Source organism: Bufo bufo, chromosome 2 (assembly GCF_905171765.1).
Source record: "Bufo bufo chromosome 2, aBufBuf1.1, whole genome shotgun sequence".
Taxonomy (NCBI): domain Eukaryota; kingdom Metazoa; phylum Chordata; class Amphibia; order Anura; family Bufonidae; genus Bufo; species Bufo bufo.
The window spans coordinates 286,366,457-286,388,062 of record NC_053390.1 but is presented as its reverse complement, the minus strand read 5'-3'; the positions used below and the strand labels follow the sequence as shown (position 1 = coordinate 286,388,062).

General features: G+C 46.4%; 1 protein-coding gene across 1 annotated transcript in view; it reads left to right on the top strand.

The window, feature by feature from the left end:
- The window catches only part of MED13L (mediator complex subunit 13L), a 168,453-nt gene that overhangs the window by 110,154 nt on the left and 36,693 nt on the right, over positions 1-21,606 (top strand). The window contains exons 4-11 of the mRNA XM_040416650.1: positions 315-398; positions 4,545-4,690; positions 5,131-5,325; positions 5,565-5,753; positions 8,113-8,278; positions 11,631-11,729; positions 14,952-15,677; positions 16,255-16,477. Coding sequence (XP_040272584.1) covers positions 315-398; positions 4,545-4,690; positions 5,131-5,325; positions 5,565-5,753; positions 8,113-8,278; positions 11,631-11,729; positions 14,952-15,677; positions 16,255-16,477 — 1,828 coding nt within the window. The remainder of the gene's footprint in view (positions 1-314; positions 399-4,544; positions 4,691-5,130; positions 5,326-5,564; positions 5,754-8,112; positions 8,279-11,630; positions 11,730-14,951; positions 15,678-16,254; positions 16,478-21,606) is intronic.

Genomic DNA, 21,606 nt, shown 5'->3' with positions numbered 1-21,606 from the left:
TTGAATGGGATGGAGCCGTTGTAGTTACACTGCAGTGTTTATGGCGAGCAGGTAAAGAGAACACAGTGCTTGTACAAGAGCTGTGCTGTCTTCAAATGAGGGGGGTCCCAGGAGTAAGACCCCCTGCCGATCTGATGTTGATGATCTATCCTGAGAGTAGGTCATCGGTGTGGAAAAACTGGCCAGCCCCTTTAATATGTTATAAATTACCCTGTGAATTGCGCGGGCTCATCATGGTATGTTTTTCCCGCGTGACCTGTTGCTTATAAGGAACATGAAAATCTAGTAAAATGAACACTGTTTATTTTCCCTAGGTGTTTGCTTGATAAAAGCTTTGTGCGAATTGGAAAGTGGTTTGTGAAGCCCAGTGAAAGAGAGGAAAAATCAGTCTCAAAGAGGTAACTTTTTATATATTTCTTTCTATGATTATTGGACAGGGTAACCTGCTTGACTTCTTTCGACTGTCAGGTCATGGTATTAGCAACTTGCCGCCCATATAATTTTTATTATCTTGTGATGTACAGTGGCATCACGATACTCCGATCTTTGGCCATGCGTCGTGTTTTGCAGCCAAAGTCTCCATGCAGTGTCAGCCTAAATGTCTCTTTATTGTGTTCAGCCACGGTTTCCGTTTTGAAACATTATCACACCGTAACACTTAAAAGGGTGTTATCCCAGTTAGTTAAACACATGACAAAACCCATAAAATGTATGAAAAAATGAGCCCATAGAGCCTTGTTCCTCCCCCATTTCCAACCTTGCAGCTCTTGGTCTCCCCACCAGTGTGTGTGTGTGTACAAGGTTCCCAGGGTGTTTTTGCCCCAGACTGCTGAGGCCAGTGGCTGCAGTGGTCACGTGCAGTATACAGCTGTGTTGCACCTGCAGCCTTGTACATAAACACCAGCAGGGAGGACCAGATCTGGAAATGCCTGGAGAGTAGCAGGTGAGTATAGGTTCATTTTTTATTCTATTGTATTTAAAAAGGTTTTCCAGGATTTAAATACTGATTACCTATCCTCTGGATATCTGATTGTTGGGGGTCCGACACTTGGGACCCATGCCGATCAGCTGTTTGAGAAGGCACCGCTGCTCCTGTGTTTACTGTGGCCATCTCCCTGCACACCAAGAATAGTGCTGTACATTGTATAGCGGATGTGCTTGGTATCCTGCTGAGCCCCATCCACTTCTACACTCCTAGGCCACATGACAGAGTAAGGCTTCATCACTGTCCTAGGGAAAAGCAGAAAGACGGCCGCAGCGCTACTGTGAACACTGCTGCATTCTTAAATAGCTGATTGGTGAGGGTCCCTGGTGTCGGACCCCTACCGATCAGATACAGAAGACCTATCTTGAGGGTAGTATTAAAATCTCAGAAAACCTCTTCAACTCAGACAAACCCTTTAATAAAAGGATATCTGTAAAATAAGAGTTAGAGGAGTTTTCAAGGAGTTGAAATTTTTTCAAGTAACAATAGCAAATGTAATAAACAAAAAGGGTTATCTGAGAGTGCTAAAAATGGTGAAATGATAATGATGAAAAAACACTCACCTCATCAGATCACCCAGCTTCCTTGAACTGGGAGTGTGATGCGCGGTTGACTGTCGGCAGCCATTCAGTGGCCTCATCAGTAGTACGTCCAAGAATGGCTCGAGATTACTGACCAGTTTTTTCTGTCTCTGACAGCCTCTTTTAAACCCCCAAGTTCCCACCGGTCCTTCTTTGCTTTGTTGCATCAGTGAGTTGATGTGCAACCACCTGACCGCTGCAACCAATCACCGGCCTCAGCAGTGATTTTTGCATCTATGGCGTGAGTTCAGTTATTGGCTGCATTGGTCATGTGGAGGTGATGTCATCACCAGTAAGCAAAGAGTTGACGGGCCCGCTGGAGCCATAGGGGGATTTATCAAGTGAGTATTGGATATATATTTTTTTTATATCACCCTTCCTGCTGTTAACCTGATTTTTAGACACATTGTCCTACCAGGCTTTTGGGATTTGCAACCCCTTTAAAAAATAAATCGTTGATGGGCTGTTATTGCAACGTGTGAAGGAATGTATGCAGCCAAGAGCAGGGACCTGAGAAGACTTCTGTCTGTCATCCATGTGGACAGGGTTTGTCTTTAAGAGATGCATCTTAAATCTCACAACCCTTTTTTCACTTCAGTTGCATCCTCTGGTTTAAGCAGTCCATCTGCTAATCCTTTCACATCACGTATAAGAGATCTGCTCTCCCTTTGTTTATTCATTTATAGCACCAACATATTCCAGAGGGCTGTACAGAGTCATCGCTCAGAGTGTTCCCCTGTCTTATTTGGGCCCACAGTCTAAAATGAACCAGTATCATTGTGCTTTAAGAGTGTGGGAAGAAACCAGAGTACCCAGAGGACACCAGGCTGGTGCTGTGCTTGGTTGAATTGGAACCTAGGACCCCAGTGCCGCAAGCCAGCATGGCACTAGGAAGAGGGGGGCGCCTTTCCCAATGTTTCCTCCATCCCTTGTGAATTGTGCCTAAACTCCTGGTGACCTAAATAGATATCCAGGCGTGTGACGTGTTATTGATGTGCCCAACAGTGGTGTTTACACCAATAGTCTAGATTCTAAATCCAGATGATCACCAAGTCTTGCTGCACAGGGTCCCAAAAATTCAGAGAAGGATACAAACTATACTGTATATGAATGGAGGGGTGCCGGTCACATGTACCTACATAACCCTAATTCTAAAATGGGTCCCAATCATTGTGATACGATAACAAGCATCAGAATGCCATGTCTCATGCCCTTTGTTTCCATCTTCACAACGCGCCTCCCCGTGTAGCTTTCAACACTCCACTTGAGTAGCCTAAATAAAAAGTTAATTTGCTGACGGCTGCTCCTGAGGTGGGCACTCCCTTTAAGGGTCCATTTACACGTCCGTATGTGTTTTGCGGATGCGGACAGCACCTTCTGGCCCCATTGAAAATGAATGGGACTGCACCTGTTCCGCAAAATTGCGGAACGGATGCAGACCCATTTTGCAGACGTATGAATGGACCCTAAGAGTGCATTAGACGATGCTTGTCTGAAGCATGCAGTATGGTATGTCCCGGGTATGTAAGGTGGCAGGCGTGTGCCGTGCATCGGTATGTAGCCCTCCCTGCGTCATGTGATCAGTCTAGAAATAGAAACCTGTTCTCATTCCACAGTCTGATACTTTTTGTCTGTTTGGCCGTGCGCTCGCACGCGCGCGTGTGTTTTCTCCCTCTGTTGTAATTATGCACAGGCTGACATGGAGACATTAGCTGTTGCTATGGCAACCTGGTTTAAGTCGACAAGTTCCTGGCATGATGTCATTAGGACAGCTTCCCCCCTCCCATCCATCTCCCCGCATGCAGAGAGTGACTCTGATTATTCCAGCCAATCTAACCCCCAACTAGAGGGTGTCTTCTCACATGCCCTTGCTGGAATCGCACAGTCTCCCGGGGCCGTAGAAAGCCCCATCTGAGGACATGAAATCAGACCTGCTTCCTTTTTTATCATTAAGGAGTTGAAGCTGCAAATAATATCTGATTCCCCTGCATTGGAGTCAGGTATACCCAGCCTGAATTGTGTTTGAAACTGAGAATAAAGAAGGCAGAGAGGACAATGACTGCCGCGCAGATATCCGCTATGAGGGGCGTATTATTCATCGCTATACGCAGCTTTCATATCTTACTGGATGTCAATGTTTAACTCCTTAACAGCCAGGTTGCCAATAAGGGGTCCTATTCTACAGTGCCATGTTTTTATAGCGCCTTAGATTATAGGCCCTTTTACACAGACCGAAGCCCTGGAACCAGAAGTTCTTGGGTCGAACGTCTGAAAAAAACGTTCCTATCACTCGTTTCTAGGCTGATTGGCTCTTTTTTGTCATTGGACCTGCGTGAAAATGTTTGCTGTTCAGCAATAGATTTCCCTGTGTAATCGGAGGATGTAACGTGCATCAGGAACGAACGATCGTTTCAGTCAGCGGTCTAATGAGACCCTTAGTCCTGTATGGGTGCCCCATGCTGCCAAGTAAAATGGTCATCCCTTAATGGGATTTAATCATGTAAAATAATAAGTGAAAATTGACCGCAACAAGTAAATGACAAAAATAAAGCGATTTAAATATAAGATTTTCTCGCACATATATTTCACAAAAACCAAAGGCTAAAAAATAATGCTGAAATGTGGAAGGGCAAGAGTTAAAAACCTCAGGACGCCAGTAAGACCCCAACCGGCCTGGTTGTTAAAGAAGGGTTATGTGGGTTTGCCTCTGCATTGTTTACTTTGGTCTGTCCTGTAGAAACGCATTGTATTTGTAGTGCGTTTGTCTGGTATTGGGGAGGGAGGACAAAAGTTGACCTGAACCAAAGTAGGGATAGACAAAACATTTGTATAACCAGGATTGCCTCTTTAAAGGGAACCTCTCAACCCTCTGAGAGCAGCATAAAGCAGTGACTTCAGCAGGGCGTCTCTTGTGTGAATCTGTGTCTGTTGTAGAACTACCGGTGAGATCTGATTGTATGTTGTCCTTTTGTTTCTAGTGAGAACCTTTCCTGCTCCTTTACTTTTTTCCTCCATGGGGAAAGCAGTGTTTGCACAAGTGTAGAGATTGCTCAGCACCAGCCAGTGTATCTCATCAACCAGCACCATCTCCAGCTGGCGCAGACATCCCACACGCCATGCCAAGGTAAGCACCATAACACTGTCACTCGTCTTAAAGGGGTTGTCCCATTACTACCACTGTCTCCAGCAGACACATGGAGGTGCAGCACGTGTGTGTTTCTGCCACTCCATTCAAATAGGGGAACACAGAGTCCCAGCAGTTGGACCTCCACTATCAAACACTTATCTGCCTTCCACATTGGATAACCCTTTTAAGAATCTAGAAGTTGAGTAACAAAAACAATTTATATTTAAACCGCAACTACTTCCATAAAAACAGGCTGTAAACTACATTTAAGTATTGTACAGGCTGTAAACATATTTTCTGTATATAGGGGCCTATCAACCTTTTTTTTACACAATCTGGGTTATCTTTACTGGGCACCAATTAACAGACCCAGATTTTGAAATGAGAATATTCTTTTTTTTCTCATTACTACGCGTTTTGCTTTTTCTTCTTGACAGTTATTCTGAGTCCTTATGGGTTGAGTGGAACGCTTACTGGACATGCCTACAAAACATCAGACCCCACAACCCGAAGGCTGCTTGAAGAATGGCGTCCCTTCTACCCTACAGTGCTCTCTGCAAGGAAGGAACAACGGGAAGATCAGGAAATGCTTTATGATGATGATTTTCCGGCAGCAGTGGAAGTAATTGTGGGTAAGGATCTTCAGTTGAGAGATATTGCTGGAGCTTTATCTGCGTGATCTCAGTCAGATTTGTGACTGCCCCAGGGGGTAGTGTATACCATGTCACCTTCCTGTCCTGTGCATGTAAATAAGGGAAAGTTTAAAGTATTTTCTTTTATAAAATAATTTTGGTGTAAAAAGGTTTGTCCACTTGTATTCATCCCCATTACATTATAGTTACCTAGTTTTTACCCATCTTCCCTTCCTCAGGAGGCGTTCGGATGGTTTACCCCTCAGCTTTCGTTCTCATAGCTCACAGTGACCTGCCAGCTCCGCCGAGCACTGTGAACACTGGGCATAGTGGTACAAGTACTCAGCAAAACACTGTTTTCACTAAAGATCCCAGCCCTTGCAGGATGCCCTTGACGCCACCCACGTCACCAGATCAAGCTGTTCCTGGTAAGTTGCCACCTAACCGTACTATCTATTAGCTCCGTTAAAGTTTTCCTCCAGGCATGGTCTCCTGCCCGATATTAGCGGAAACTGTATGTCACCCTGAGAGTATCATCCTTTTACAAATAGGAGCTGTGCGCGGTACTTCTGGGCATCGTATGGTTGTCCCTAGCAACTGTATCAGCCAGTGTTCAGTTGCATCTCTCCATTCACACTTTTTTGCACTCCGCAGCAATAACAGGTTTTTCTTTTCCATTTTTTGTTTTGTTGAAGTGGCTGTATGAAGCTTTGTTTTATGCAGTAGAAATTGTATTATTTTTTGGCTATGTTTGGGAGTATAGATTACTGTATATTTATTTTTTATATATTTTTTTATTTTATTTTTTTGTTCATTGCGAACGCAAAAAAAGTACAGATTTTTATTTTATTTTAAATACCTTTTTTATGTTTTGCACTGAATAACCTGTTAAATTAACTCTATGTCGTTAAGGTTGTATTTATACCAAATATGTGTAGGTAGTTTTTTTCGACTGTAGTGTATGCACTATAAAATACATTTTATATTATATAATAGCTTTTTTGTGCAGACTTTTTACATATTTTTTTTTTTATTAGGGTATGTAGGGCTATTCACATGGCCATCGAAAAATAGGGCATTTTCTAATTTTGTCTGTTTTCACTATCAGACGGACCTCGTTGAAATCAATGCCCCGTATTTTGCGAGTGTTTAGACAGGAGAGCACCTGTCTAATGTCCTTAAATAAAACTTATTCACTATGTAAACAAAAAGGACTTTTGAAGGATTAAATAAAACAAAAAACTCACCTCACTTGCACACAAGGGAACATTTGCGCCACCTTACACTCCCTGCATTGTCACTTGATCATGCTAGGAGTGTCTGGTCTTGCGCTTCCTCAACTGCAAAAGCGAGCACTCCTGCGCATACAATTGGTTTAATGCGACCCTGTCTCATTGAACCTGCTGCCTGAGCTGCAAACATCCAGTTATAGAGAAGTGAAACAGAGTTGTAATTCTTTCATTTAAATCTCAGTCCAGTGAGGGGGTCCCCCCTAGTGATTGAGAAATTTGTGTAACGGTGTGCATACCTGCATTGCTGACAATCACAGGCATAGAATGGACAGCATTTTTGACCAAATATACATACATATTAATCTACTCATCTGTTGCTCTATAGCATGTGAACCACAAGCTTAGGGTTCATTCACATGACCGTATGGTTGCTGTGCCCGAGTTGTGGACCGCAAATAGCAGAACATAATGCATGGCCACCGGCGGTGTAAGTCCTGTATTGCAGTGCAGACCCATAGACTCGTCCTATCTTTTGCGACATGGAATCACTTCAGAGTGTTTCCATGGGCTTTCTGATTCATGCCTCTGCTACGCAGAAGATAGGACATGTTCTATCTTTTGCTGTATTTTGCGGAGCGTGGACCCATTCAAGTCAGTGGGTCCACATCCGCAGCATGGAGTTCACACAGCTGGTGCCCGTGTATTGCGGACTGCAACGCGGGTACCATGACCATACAGTCATGTGAACGGGCCCTTGAGAGCAGCGGTTGAAAGACCCCCTACCACTTTCCAGTGGATCCCTGTGCTGCAGCTCCTGTCTCCACTGCTTTTAGTCCCTGCTGGACCATGGTTCGGTGGAGATGAGAGCCGTGCTGCTGGAACCAGCACCTCTTGGAAAGAAATAAAAAATGATGCTGTTACATCCAGACAAAACATGTAGAATGCTATTACGGGTATATTAAGTTTCCCCCTACCTCTGGGACCTCCTCAAACACTAGATCGGAACCCCCAAAATAAACAGAGTGGCAATCGGGCATGCAAACTGCCTCTCTATTTATCTCTATGGGAGTTCCAGAAATAGTAGAACACTCTACCCAGCTGTCTCTGGAACTCCCATAGCTGTAGTGCTCATGCTCGACCTGCCACACTGTCCATTTTGTTCTCCTGATCAAGGGGGGTCCCAGTGGTAGGACCTTTACCGATTTAATAGTAATTTCCTGCCCTGTGAATAACTTAATATAACCAGAATACCCTGTGTGGAATTTAACTGTTGATATTTTATGAAGTGTTTTGGTGCCCTCTTGTGGCCTTTTTAAGAACTGCAGATACATTCTCAATCTCTAAAGGGAACTTGTCAATTCAATCACCACCAGTTTTTATACTGCTGGGAAGTACTTTTCCAAATATGTTCCTTTCTAATCTTCCATTTCAGTGTAATGAATTAAAAAAGGTTATAACAGATACGTAAACCTCTCTACATACATTGTATTTCTTATTTTGGTACCAGGGTTATACAGGAACTCCTTTAATAAGAACATTTGATTGAAAATTACAGGAGACATTAGGTCTGTAACAGCAAGTGGTAACAGCCAATCATCCGGAGACAGTGTCAGCCATTCGAGGCACAGTCCCAAACGTGGAGGGAGAAGTTATTTGAAGTTGCGGAGTCATATGGCGCAGAGAGCTTGGAGGGAATGCATCCTGAACAGAAGTCCATTAAAGTAAGATTTTTTAATAATAAAAGTTAAAGGGGTCCTCCCATCTAGCAATTTCATACTCACCTGCTGCGCTGTTCACTTCCTGGTTTCCGGCTTGTGAGGCTGGGCGGGCTTAATGAGCTTGATTGAAGGCTTGTCCTGGCCGCGCATCGCTGTCTTGAACGTGCATGCTGCCGCGCATGCGCCATGGTGACCTTTTCCTGGCCAGTATAGTACAGAGCCGGTCACGCCGCCGCGCATGTGCAATGGTGAGTTCTTCCTGGCCGAGTATAGTACAGAGCATGCGTGTCTCTGTACTATACTCGGCCAGGAAGAAGTCACCATTGTGGGTGTGCGGCGGCGTGCATGTTCAAGACAGCGATATGCACGTTCAAGACAGTGATGTGCGGCCTGGCCAGGGGGAGAAAATGTGTTCTACGCAGGGGCTGCCCACTGATGCGACACACAAGAGGTGGCCATATCTAGTGGATACCAGAAGACAACAGTGGGATAGGATTGAAAGATTTTTTCCAAGATAGGTAGGGATTTGCTAAAGGAACATAATTACAAAAATGCTCACATGCACTTCTATAACAGTAAAATATGCTCAATGAGATAGGAATACCCCTTTAAGTTCGGTCATTTGAATTTTGAGACATAGAAGGCTGATGGCAAAAAAAAAACATGTGGCCATCTTATTTCCTTTTTATTTTCCTCCTAGGATATAGTTTAGCCCAAACATTCACTTACTGTTGGTTTTCCCACCGCATCTGCTACACTTCTGAACCTTATTTAAACTTCTAACATATTTAAAGTTTTAGATCATTATGCCCCTTTCCCTTCTTTTCTCCAGGCTGTGCAAATGAAGCTCTTAAAGGGTTTGTCTCACTTCAGTAAATGGCATTTATTATGTAGACAAAGTTAATACAAGGCACTTACTAATGTATTGTCCATATTGCTTCCTTTGCTGGCTGAATTCATTTTTCCATCACATTATATACTGCTAGTTTCCATGGTTACGACTACCCTGCAATCTAGCAACAGTGGTCGTGCTTGCACAATATAGGAAAATATGCAAGCCTATGTGCACTCCCACGGCCTCGGCCACCAGAGAGGCCAGCACTTTTTCCTGTAGTTTGCAAGCATGGCCACCGCTGCTGGATTGTAGGGTGGTCATAACCATGGAAATGAGCAGTTTATAATGTGATGGAAAAATGTATCAGCCAGTAAAAGAAGCAATATGGACAATAACATTACATTAGTACAGTCCTGATCAAAAGTTTAAGACCACTTGAAAAATGGCAAAAATAATTATTTAGCATGGCTGGATCTTAACAAGGTTCCAAGTAGAGCTTCAACATGCAACAAGAAGAAATGGGAGTGAGACAAAACATTTTTTGAGCATTCAATTTAATGAAAACTACGAATAAACTGAAACAGGCTGTTTATCAGCTGATCAAAAGTTTAGGACCACACCTCCAAAAAAAATATATAACACACCACCCCCCCAAAACCGAAATCCAACTTCCAAACATGAACTCAGTAATGAGTAGCTCCGCCGTTATTGTTTATCACTTCAAAAATTCGTTTCGGCATGCTTGATCCAAGCGTTTCCATGAGGTGAGTGGGAACATTTCTCCAAGTGGTGAAGACTGCCGCACGAAGGCCATCTACTGTCTGGAACTGTTGTCCATTTTTGTAAACTTCCCTTGCCACTCATCCCCAAAGGTTCTCAATTGGATTTAGATCAGGGGAACACGCAGGATGGGCCAAAAGAGTAATGTTATTCTCCTGGAAGAAGTCCCTTGTCCTGCGGGCATTGTGTACTGTAGCGTTATCCTGTTGAAAAACCCAGTCGTTACCACACAGACGAGGGCCCTCAGTCATGAGGAATGCTCTCTGCAACATCTGGACATAGCCAGCGGCCGTTTGACGCCCCTGCACTTCCTGAAGCTCCATTGTTCCACTGAAGGAAAAAGCACCCCAGACCATTATGGCGCCCCCTCCACTGTTGCGCGTAGAAAACATCTCAGGTGGGATCTGCTTGTCATGCCAGTAACGTTGGAAACCATCAGGACCATCAAGGTTAAATTTTTTCTCATCAGAGAATAAAACTTTCTTCCACCTTTGAATGTCCCATGTTTGGTGCTCTCTTGCAAAGTCCAAACGAGCAGTTCTGTGGCGTTTCAAGGAGACGAGGTCTTTGAAGACGTTTTTTGTTTTTGAAGCCCTTCAGTCTCAGATTCCGTCTGATGGTTATGGGGCTGCAGTCAGCACCAGTAAGGGCCTTAATTTGGGTCAAGGATCGTCCAGGGTCTTGACGGACAGCCAATTGGATCCTCCGGCTCAGTGCTGATGAAATTTTTTTGGGTCTTCCACTTGACTTTTTTGTTCCATAACCCTCAGGATCATTTAAGAAATTCCAAATGACTGTCTTACTGCGTCCCACCTCAGCAGCGATGGCGCGCTGTGAGAGACCCTGCTTATGCAGTTTAACAACCCGACCACGTTCAAAAAGGGAGAGTTTTTTTGCCTTTGCCATCACAACGTGTGACTACCTGACAGAAAATGACAATGAATCCACATCTTTGCACAGATTTGGCCTTTTAAAGGCATGTGGTCCTAAAATTTGGATCAGCTGAAAAATAGCCTGTTTCAGTTTAATCGTTATTTTCAATTAATTGCTCAAAAAATGTTTTGTTGAAGCTCTACTTGGAACCTTGTTAAGATCCAACAATGTAAAATATGATTTTTTGCCATTTTTCAAGTGGTCTTAAACTTTTGATCAGGACTGTAAGTGCCTTGTATTAACTTTCTCTACATGATGAATACAATTTGCTGAAGTGAGACAACCCCTTTAAAGTCTTACCAGATTACTTTTATGCATAATACCTTGTAACTTTTTTGTAGAATGTCTTTAGACTCTACCAAAGACTCCCCAAGCACATTATTTTACGTATCGATTTGATCATTTTTTTTCAGCAGCGAAGACTGGCCATTCACATTAGATACCTGTCAGCTGAGCACTTGGCTCGTCTGGTAGCTATCTCTCCTGACTCAAATTACATGCACTGGCTGGCTTAGCAAGCATATATGTAGTGAATAGGTAGAAAGGAGAAAGTTGCCGTCAGACTCCTGGCAGTGGCTTATCCCCCTTCATGGTTTCAGCAGCTGAAATCTAACAATCAGGGGGGCTCATGCACGGTTGGCTTGTCCTGTCAACCCAGCCAGTTAGGCCAACATTTATCTACTGTGTATAGCCAGCTTTAATAATTTTTTTATGCTGCAGACATCTCCAGGAATATTAACCCTATTGCACACTTTTTTGTCATCCTCAACTAATGTCATGTCAACTAATGTTCTTTCTTCATTAAAGGTCAAATATGCCCAACCAGCAGGAAGAGGAAGTGACGGGTCACATAACACCTTGGGACTTTGTGGATCCTACTCAGAGAGTCAACTGTTCATGCTCCAGGTGAGATATAGACCTGACCATCATGTCTTGCACTTGGGTCATTACCATTACAAGTAACAAAGAAACTTGAAGCTAGAAGATCTATTTTACCTGCGTGAAAATGCCACAAAATGGCCTGAATTGCCTCCTGATACAGTCTGAAAGCTACTCTTAAACCCTAAGCATAGATCACAGTTTCTGGTACTCTATTGTGTTGAGGAAATGCTGCCTACTGTCTCTGCGTGCCCACCTCATTTACAACAAAGAAAAACCTATTGTAGAGACCGCACATGTGGGTTGCATAAGAATAAACCTAAGCATGTTTGTACTGTTTCTATTTGCTAATGCAGTATTTCTGTAAAGGAAGGCTTTCTCTGGAGCCATTCATTGTGTAAAGGCATGCTCTGCTTAACCTATTTTCTGCTGGCATAATATGCCTGTATGCTCGCCATTCACTGGGTATGTCCACAATAAATTCTGCACTTGCCCTGTCTGTAAACAGAAGGCAAAGGATCAAGAAGCTGGGAAAAACAAGGAGCATGTGGGCTCTGGTTGATGGAGGACAGAGACTTGTCAGTATAAGGCCTCATGCACACGGCTGTGTTTCGCGGCCGAGAGCGGTCCGTGGTAACACGGCCTGGATTCCTGTTGAGAGCAGGAGCGCACGGCTTCATTGGTTGCTATGATGCCGTTCGCTTCATGCCGCCGCTGCACTACAGTAATACACTCGTATAGTGTATTACTGTAGTGCAGCGGCGGTATGAAGCGCACGGCGTCATAGCAACCAATGAAGCCGTGCGCTCCTGCTCTCAACAGGAATCCAGGCCGTGTTACCACGGACCGCTCTCTGCTGCGGAACACGGCCGTGTGAATGAGGCCTTAGTAGAAGTTCATTCTGTTTGTTTTGGCATATAAATGTGGTGCCTAAGGATTATGTCCTGAGGAAGGCACCAGTTTGGTCTCGAAAACATGTAGGCTGAAACCATTTCATTAACCAAATACAAGACTCTGTCCTTCATCCAGCAGCGCCTGCATGTTCTTGGTTTTTCCAGCCTTCTGACATTTCGGTAATGGCTGCCTTGTTGCAAGTCTGCAGCCTTGGAGCGACCTTGAATTCTGCCCCCTTCTTCCGACCGCACATCCATGCCCTTTCCACCACCTGCTGCCTCCAACTCAACTTTCCTTAACTTTGAATCTGCGAAGATGCTTGTACATGCCCTCATCATCTCCCGCCTAGACTACTGCAAGACTCTCTCCTCTGTGGTCTTTCATCTAGCACTCTCCCACTCCTCCAAGCTATCCTCCACTCTGCTGCCCGACTAATCCACCTCTCACCCTGTTACTCCTCTGCCAATCCCTTCACTGGCTCCCCATTGCCCAGCGAATTTAGTTCAAAATACTAACAAATACATACAAGGCCGTCCACAACCTGTCCCCTCCCTTCATTTCTGAGCTACTTTCCCGATACATCCCCACGCGTAATCTCTGATCCTCGCAAAACCTTTTTCTCTCCTCTTATCTCTTCCCACAATCGCCACCAAGATTTCTCCTGTGCATCCCCCACACTGGAACTCGCTACCCCAACATATCAGACTCTCACCTACAGTGGAATCTTTCAAATGATACCTAAAAAGCTACCTCTTCAGATACGCCTACAACTAGTGACCCTGCTGCCTCTATACCGCCATGACCAACTTCACCCGCACCTACTGTGTCCTTCTCCCATACCATGTAGATTGTAAGCCCTCACGGGCAGGGCCCTCTCTCCTTCTGTACCAGTCTGTAACTCGTCTTGTTTATGCTCAGTGCAATTGTCTGTATTATGTATGTAAACCCCTTGTCATATGTACAGCACTATGGAATGAATGGCGCTTTAATAATAATAATAATAATAATAATAATAATAATATTATTATTTCCGAGGAAGAGCAGCCACTTGTTAAAACTACTCAACCTATTGTACGCAGTTGTGCCTATGATGCGCACATCTTGCCCGGGTGAGCAATTAGTTTCCTCAATAATCAGCTTTGTGCCGTGGTCCTTGAGGACAGAGGTCTGAGTCAGATCATGCGCTTACAGCACCACAGATGCCGCTTTTTAATTAGGTATCCACTTGGTGTCCATGCTGTTTGGATCAGAGAATTGCTTAGACCACATACACTTGTGTCCGTCTCTCGGCTATGAGATCTGTCATGTCTCTATCAGGTTTTAGCTTCTTCAAGTTTTAAACCTCTCCACTGTCTACAGGATAGGGGATTAGAGTCTGAGGAGTGGGTATCTGACTGCTGCGACCCTCAGGCTGGGTTCACACTTGAGCGTTTTACAGCACGTTCAAACGCGCTGTAAAACGCTCAACACATGAAAACCAATGCTTCCCTATGGCCCTGGTTCTCACTTGAGCGTTTTACAGAGCGTTTGAACGCGCTGAAAAACGCCCTACGCTCAAAGTTCTTGAGCTTCTTTGGCGCGTTTTGTCGCGAGTTTGCAGCCATAGGACACTGCTGTTAATCACACAAACGCGCGTAATACGCGCGTTGACTATGGACAAAAACGCGCGACACAAACGCGCGTTAAACGCGCATATCAAATATGCTCAGGTCTGAACCCAGCCTTAGTCTTGAGAAACTGGACTTCTGTTTCTCCCCATGTGAATAGAGCGGTGGTTAAGCAATGCACGCTGCCACTCCCGTTTATCTCGAAGAAGACACACAGCTATCTCCAGCAGTCCCACAGATATGAATGGAGCGGTAGAGCACATGCTAGACCACTGCACCAGACATAGAAACCCACAGAACGGACACATCCCCTATCCTGGGGAAAGGCCCTTCATTTTTAAAACTTGGTGCAACCACTTTGACACGAAACGTTGCTTGAAACAAAATACATTCCAGTATGAGCCCTTACTACTTAACTGCCTAGGAGTTATGAGCATTTACTATGTAAGGTTATGGATACAGTTAGGCAGATATTTCTTGATCCTGCACCTGGTTTCTGTGAGCTTACAGTAAGTATGGGATCAGCATCTTATTAGTGCTGAAATGATGAAGATGGCAATAAAGATTGCTCTTGTACATTTTGGTTAATTACTTATTTAGCAGGAACTCTTCTACAATGAGGATTTGTTATTTACTACCTATTCATGCACCAAAATATGGTGGCAGCATTACCTGAGAACTTGTTTTCATGCTTATCCTATGGTGATATTTCATTTAATATATGCCACACGTTCTGTTTTTTCTGCAGGCACAAGTTGTCCAAGCAGCGTGGTGCACAAAGTGCAGCTCGTCCTCCCTCTGTTTCCCAGGCCTGTGTGGGTGGAAACCCCTCTTCCAGCAATTCTTCCCTACAACCTTCTGCATCTTCCAAGCACAAACCGAACGATCGCCAAGAAAAGGCAGATAAACTGCAGAAAAAGGCCACAACTCCATTCCATCACCGACCATCTCCAACCCAGAGCGAACAATGCATGACACAGGAACAGTCTGTGCAGCAGCGCCAAGGAACAGAGCCTCCAGCTGAAACAGCCTCCACCACTACACCAAACAGGCAGTTCTCTAGTATAGCACCTGCAGGGGAGCTCGATCAACTATTGCCAGTACCCCCTGCTGATTCCCCGCATTCACCTGCCTCCCCAATGCCCCCTACTCTTAGTCCACAGCCCCCGCAACAAGAAGTTGAAATTCATGATCAAGAAGTGGCGGTCTCAAATCTTTATCCTAACGGTTTAGAAATGCAACCACTTGATGACAGGACGATAATGGCAGCTAGCCTTGGCCTGCCTATGATCACAGAAATGAGTGAGACCAGTTTGTATTGTGCTGGTCTTCCCCAGAATCGAGATGTTGAGGACAGCTGGCATGGTTACAAACTTCCAACTGCTGTCAGCCAAAACTTTCGTCCACCAGAAATCCAGGGAGAGTGGTACGAGGCCAAGCAGGAGGTGGGATCTGAGAGCACTGCACTTAAAAGGTACAATTGGGCTTTTCATTGGAAAAAGGGTTACATATCTGCTGATACTTAGCATCCATGTACTTTAAAAGGAAACTCTTGAGATGTCATATGAATCCCCGCTAATAGCTAAACCAAGAAGGACGTGAACGCACAGCACGCTGTCTCTTCTCGCTGCTGAAGACAGGCTCAGTAAGAAGTCTGTGAGCCCGTCTCCAATCCTTCTCAAGCAGCAAGGAGATAGAGCTCTGTGTGAGTGCTTCTATCTCATTTTAGCAGTTGGAGGAAGTATCACCACCACCACCAGTCAAAACCTTTTAAATTTTGCTATGACATATCAAAAGTTTTTTTTTTTTTTTTTTAAGGTGCAATTTAAGGTGGCCAAGGACCTTCAATAGCTGTTGACCAACATCTGCCATAGCCTCTCACCCTGATGTACCAGTTACACCAGTGTTAGATTGTCAGTGGGTTTGGCTGACGTTCACTTACTGTGTATGGCCTTTTCAGACACTGAAGACAACATATTGAATGTGGATATTCATCACAAGCTGAATATTTGACTTTTTCTTACTGTCGCACTTTATTTTGACCGTTACAGGCTTCTGTCTCAGCCCAACAGACGCTTCAAAGTCTTGGATGAGAAGCGTCAGGTTGTATCAGACCTCAGTTATGTGGACCAGCTACCCCTACATCCAAGTGAAGGCTTCGGGGACTCCACTGATCCTTATACTTTTGAGGATGGAGATATTAAGTACAGTTTTACCACCGCAAACAAAAAATGCAAGATGGTAGCAGAACTTGATCGTTCTCGGAAACAAAAGGTTATATTTTTTTCTCCTAAGCCTGTAATAATTAGTTTTATTATGTGCTGTACTCATGCTTGTGAGGTCCAGACGTCAGCTGCCAGGTGAACTTCCGGACTCCATCATTAAAGGGGTTGCCCGGGCCTTTTCTGTTGATGACCTATCCTCAGGATAGGTTATCGATACCAGATCAGCGGGGGGCGGCTCCTAGCACCCCCGCTGATCAGCTGTATGGGGAAACAGTGCACGCAGTGTGCACGTGCTGTCTCTTTTCCTGCTCTCCGCTGTATGTCTATGGAACAGCAACAGTGAACAAGAAGAAAGAAGGGAGACAGCACGTGCGCAATGCCTGCGCCATCTTCCCGTACAGCTGATCGTCGGGGTGCTGAATGCCAGACGCTTGCCGATCTGATATTGATGACCTATCCTGAGGATAGGTCATCAATAGAAAAGGCCCATTCAACCTGTTTAATGTGGCAACCATGCCTGTTATTTCTATGGGAGGCAATAGATTAATAGCGCCCAGATATCTATTCTGTTAATTTTTACTGTCATACAGAACTTTTAGGCCAGGTTCACACTTCATTTATTGTTTGGTTGCTAAATAAGTTTTCTCGCCCATATTCATTGGGGGACACAGAAACCGTGGGTATAGCTATGTCCTCTAGGAGGCGTTGACACTAGATAAAGCTGTTAGCTCCTCCCCTGGCAGCTATACCCCCTCCAGCCTGGAGAGAGAGCTTCAGTTTTTTCTAGTGTCAATAGGAGGCAAGACCTCCCTGCTCTGCAGGGATCTCCTGAAGATTTTTTATTTTAGTTTTATTTTTTTCCTTCTTTTTCAGATGGGAAAACAGTGGACGCCTCGCCTCCCTGTTCTCCCGGGGTCGAGTTGCGCCAGTGCCGATCACCCGCACTGCTGCCTTCCCCACAGAAGACAAGGTGGACCAGGGCAGCCTCACTCCCCTGCATTCCGCCAGCCAAGGGGTCACCTATCCAAGCCCCCCTTTTCCAGCGTCCTGCCACTACGGTGCCAGTAGCTGAAGGGGTGACCCTGCTGGACCAGAGGAGGGGTGAAGATGGCGGCAAGACAGGTGAGATGAGGTGAGTACACGGGACTAGGTGAGTATTAACCCCCTCCCTCCCTTCCTCTCCCCTGGGGTTTTTCTGGCATAGTTTTTCCCCTGCCCTCAGGGTTAACTAGGGGGACACAGCAGGCAATACAGCTCTCATAGCTGTGTGGGTAAATGCATTGCCTCTGATGTGAAAGGTCGTGAGTTCGAATCCCAGGAGAAATTTTTTGCCAGGGGCCATTATTATCAAGACCCCTATAACAGTCCCTCTCACTCCCCCCTAGGCCGGTAGACGATTAATAAGGGGTTAATGTGGTTAAAGGCGGAATAGGGCGAGATGGCGCTGCAAGGTGCAGTGTACACATCAGTGGGACGGAGAGGAACGCACGGCTTCCGCTACCGCTCCCCAGCTCCATATTCCGACCCTGTCTGGACTGGAGCGGGTGCCGCTCCGACAGGGTTAATGAAAGTAAAACAATCGCGGACGCCTCGTGCGCCGCTTATTTCACCACCACGACTCCGGGTAGTCTTTCCTCATGGGGGACTCAACCAATTGGCGGGGGAATCCCTGCTGCATCCCCCCCCAGTAGTACCGGCAGTGTCTGTTCCCCCCCCCGGGGGCGCTCTAGGTGCTGGCACTTCTTCCCTGGGCTGTCCGGCAGTTTTCCGGGCGGGTAATTCTCCCGTCTAGCTGTTCCCCTCCCCCAGAGCCAGCTGAGCACCGCCCCTGCTCTCATTTAACCCTTTCTGGCCAGCCACTTCATTCGGCTGGCCCGGGGTCTTACAGTAAAATCGGCCGTGCACCGCTGGTGTTCAGACCGCTCCTTTCTCTGCCCGACCCGCTTTAACGCCCCAGTGAGTCCGGCCGGTCTGTTAACGGCCGGCGCAGCATGGAGGATTTAACCCCTTCTTGCCTTTGGGGGCGGGCGGCGGCAACGCTCTGAAAAGCCGTGCAGCGCCTTGCTTGCGCCGCAGCCTTCGTCCCCATTCACCTGCTGAGCCGGTCTGAGACTGCCTTAAGGGGAACTCGCATAGTTCCCTTCATTACCATTCTTGGGCTGGCACCTATCTGGGGCTCTTTCCTGGGTACACTGTACATGAGTGGAGGATTTAACCCCTTCCTGCCTCTTGTCATTGAGGCCTTCTTCCTAGTTTTAAATAATAATAAAGGAAATGTGCGTCCATACAGTTCACCCTCCACAGCCGCAGGGCCACCCCGGTCTGTGTGGTCCCACACTGGGCCCGTGCCCTGTCTCTGGTAGAGGGGGAACTCGCATAGTTCCCAATTGCCCTCCGGGGCCGTTTGGTTGATAATTCTCCACCTGTTCAATACAGCGGAGAACCTCTGGAATTCCCAATCCACCCTCCGGGGTCGTTTGGTTGATAATTCTCCACCTTCATAAATCACGTGGAGGACAGCTGAAGTATTCCAAACCCACCCTCTGGGTCGTTTGGTTGATAGTTCTCCATCTGCGCAATTCAGTGAAGGATCTCCGCAGGTTCCCAATCCGTCCTTCGGGGCCTGTTTGGTTGATAATTCTCCACCGGCGCCATACAGTGGGGAACCTCTGGAATTCCCAATCCGCCCTCCGGGGCCGTTTGGTTGACAATTCTCCACCAGCATATTTAATAAGGGACCTCTGACATTCCCAGTCCACCCTCCTGGGTCGTTTAGTTGATAATTCCCCACCTGCGCAACTCCAGTGGGAGACATCTGGAACTTCCCAATCTGCCCTCCCGGGTCGTTTGGTTGATGATTCTCAACCGGCGCAATTTTATACAGGACCTCTGTTCCCATTCCACTCCCTGGGGAGTTTGGTTGCTAAGCCTCCACCTACGCAGTCCGCATCTGCCAGGGGCGAGGTTTTGAGGGGCAGACCTGTGTGCTGGCGGTCCACAGCAGGTCATCTTCTCGGATACCTCCACACCCCCTCCCTTTCTCTCCGGGTCACGCTCTGGTGCACCCTCTCTCACAGGAGCTGGTCGCCCGGAATCACTGATTCAGACCCTGGCTTGAATCCGAAGCAATCTCCTGATTGCGTCTACGGTGGCCAGCAGCACTTGTCGTAGGCATTACCCCCTTCTTAGGCGGAGTAATTGCACTACTTTGGGATACAGTACTGACCTTATACATTGTTCCCTGTCATAGGTGGACTAAGTGAGGTAACGCTGATTTCAGTGCCGGACATATACATTCCCCCTTCTGTAGGTGGCGGAATTGCTTCTCCGCTGGGTTCAGTACCTGCCGTATTTCATTAGCTCCTTCCACGAGTGGCGGGTTGACATTATCACCGGTTACAATGTGTACTGTGCGCTTTACCCCCACCTTAGTTAGGTGCTAATTGCACTCTCACAGGGTACAGGACTTGCCATATGCACTAGTTCTCGCCGTGGGCATTAACCCCCCTTCTTAGGTGGGGTATTTTCTTTACCACTGGCTTCAGTACCCCGTACGCATTCCACCTTACATAGGTAGGGTAATTGCACTACCATTGGATACGGTCCAAATGTCGCGCTATCCTCCCATAGGCGGAGTGTTGCACATCACGGTGCTTCCTGCCTGCATTACCCCCCTTTCGCAAGTGATCAATTAGCGGGGGAATAACTGAATATCTTCTAATACGGCAGTTCAACAGTCGGTACTCGTCGGTGCCCGGTACTTTTACTCTGGTGCTATATGAGGCCGCCAGTGGATACGGTGGCTATTCTCATTGTGTTCTTTGGTGCTGGTTTTGGCCATGATTATAACTCCTCTGACTTCTCAGGGGGTTTACTAGCAACACTTGTGTCCTAGAGACTCCCATCTCCATGGGTCTTCATTGTTCCAGTTGGTCATGATATTGTCCGCATTAGTAGTAGTGCGTACACCATTGTACATATATGTTGTGTACGTTCCAGCGAGTCGAATGCTCACTGACTGTATTCTCTATCCACCACTCCTCCTTCTCGCTCTACTTCAACTGGGGCATTATGGTACGTGGCTTCTACGGACAGGCGAGCACTGGCTATTACTGTGGGTGCGGTATTGCATACCACTACATACTTGAGTTCTGTCTGTTCAGTTTTTTGTCAGTGATGGACTCTTCTGCATCTGAAATCCTTGGCTACTTCTGTATAGCGCCAGTCTTTCGGGAAATGGGCTTGGACCTAGCTTATTCTTCCCCTGTCCCTTTCCTCCTCTGGATTATGATTCATAAACACCCCGCATGCCTTGGTAGTTTATATGTTACTACCTTCCCTCATCTGCATCTGCACGGGGTATTCTTTTGGTGGCCTTCCATTCCAGGCACGCTCCGGTTCCGACTGGTGGGCTGTGGCGCCCTCCACATTCCTCCTTCTATGGGGACTCCTTCCATTGGTCTGGGTGTACTAACAGTATCCACACGAAAGCTCTCCACCTTCTCTCCCAAGCAGGAGTTCTGAAGACATACGACATGGATGCCCTGACATCTCCTTGGCGGGAGTTCTCCCTCCTTACGTGTTTCTTCTCTCCTACCCAGGGTTCTGCGGAGGATTAGATGGAGGGAATTCCGACAAATTCTAGTCGCTCCGGATTGGCCACTTAGGGACGACCTTCTTTTAGGTTCCGGTCTTACATCGGCAGTTAGGGTCTTGGTTGACGGCGTGGCTTCCCCTGGTGCCCATGGTAACCTTCCTTCAGGGAGTGGCACGTATGATTCCTCTGTACCGTCCTTTCCCGCCTTGGGATCTGAATGTCGTTCTCTCAGAGTTCCAGTCTTCTCCCTTTGAGCCCTTGGGGAGATATCTCTCCGACTCCTGTCCTAGAAGGTAGTTTTTTCTTGTGGCTCTCACATTCATCAGACGGGTGTTTCGAGTTGGCGGCGCTCTCTTGCAGAGAACCCTTCCGGGGTCTTCACAAGGATAAGGCGTTTCTCCGGCCCATTCCTTTTTTTCTCCCGAAGGTGGTCGCTTTCTTCCACATCATTGTAAAGATTGTCCTTCCTTCCCTGTCCCTCTCCTTCACTCCTTAGGGCAGGGAGTTATGTCATTATTGGCAGCCTCCAGTCCCTTCCGGTGTACGGAACCCCTTTTTTTGTCACCCGGAGGTTCCACGAA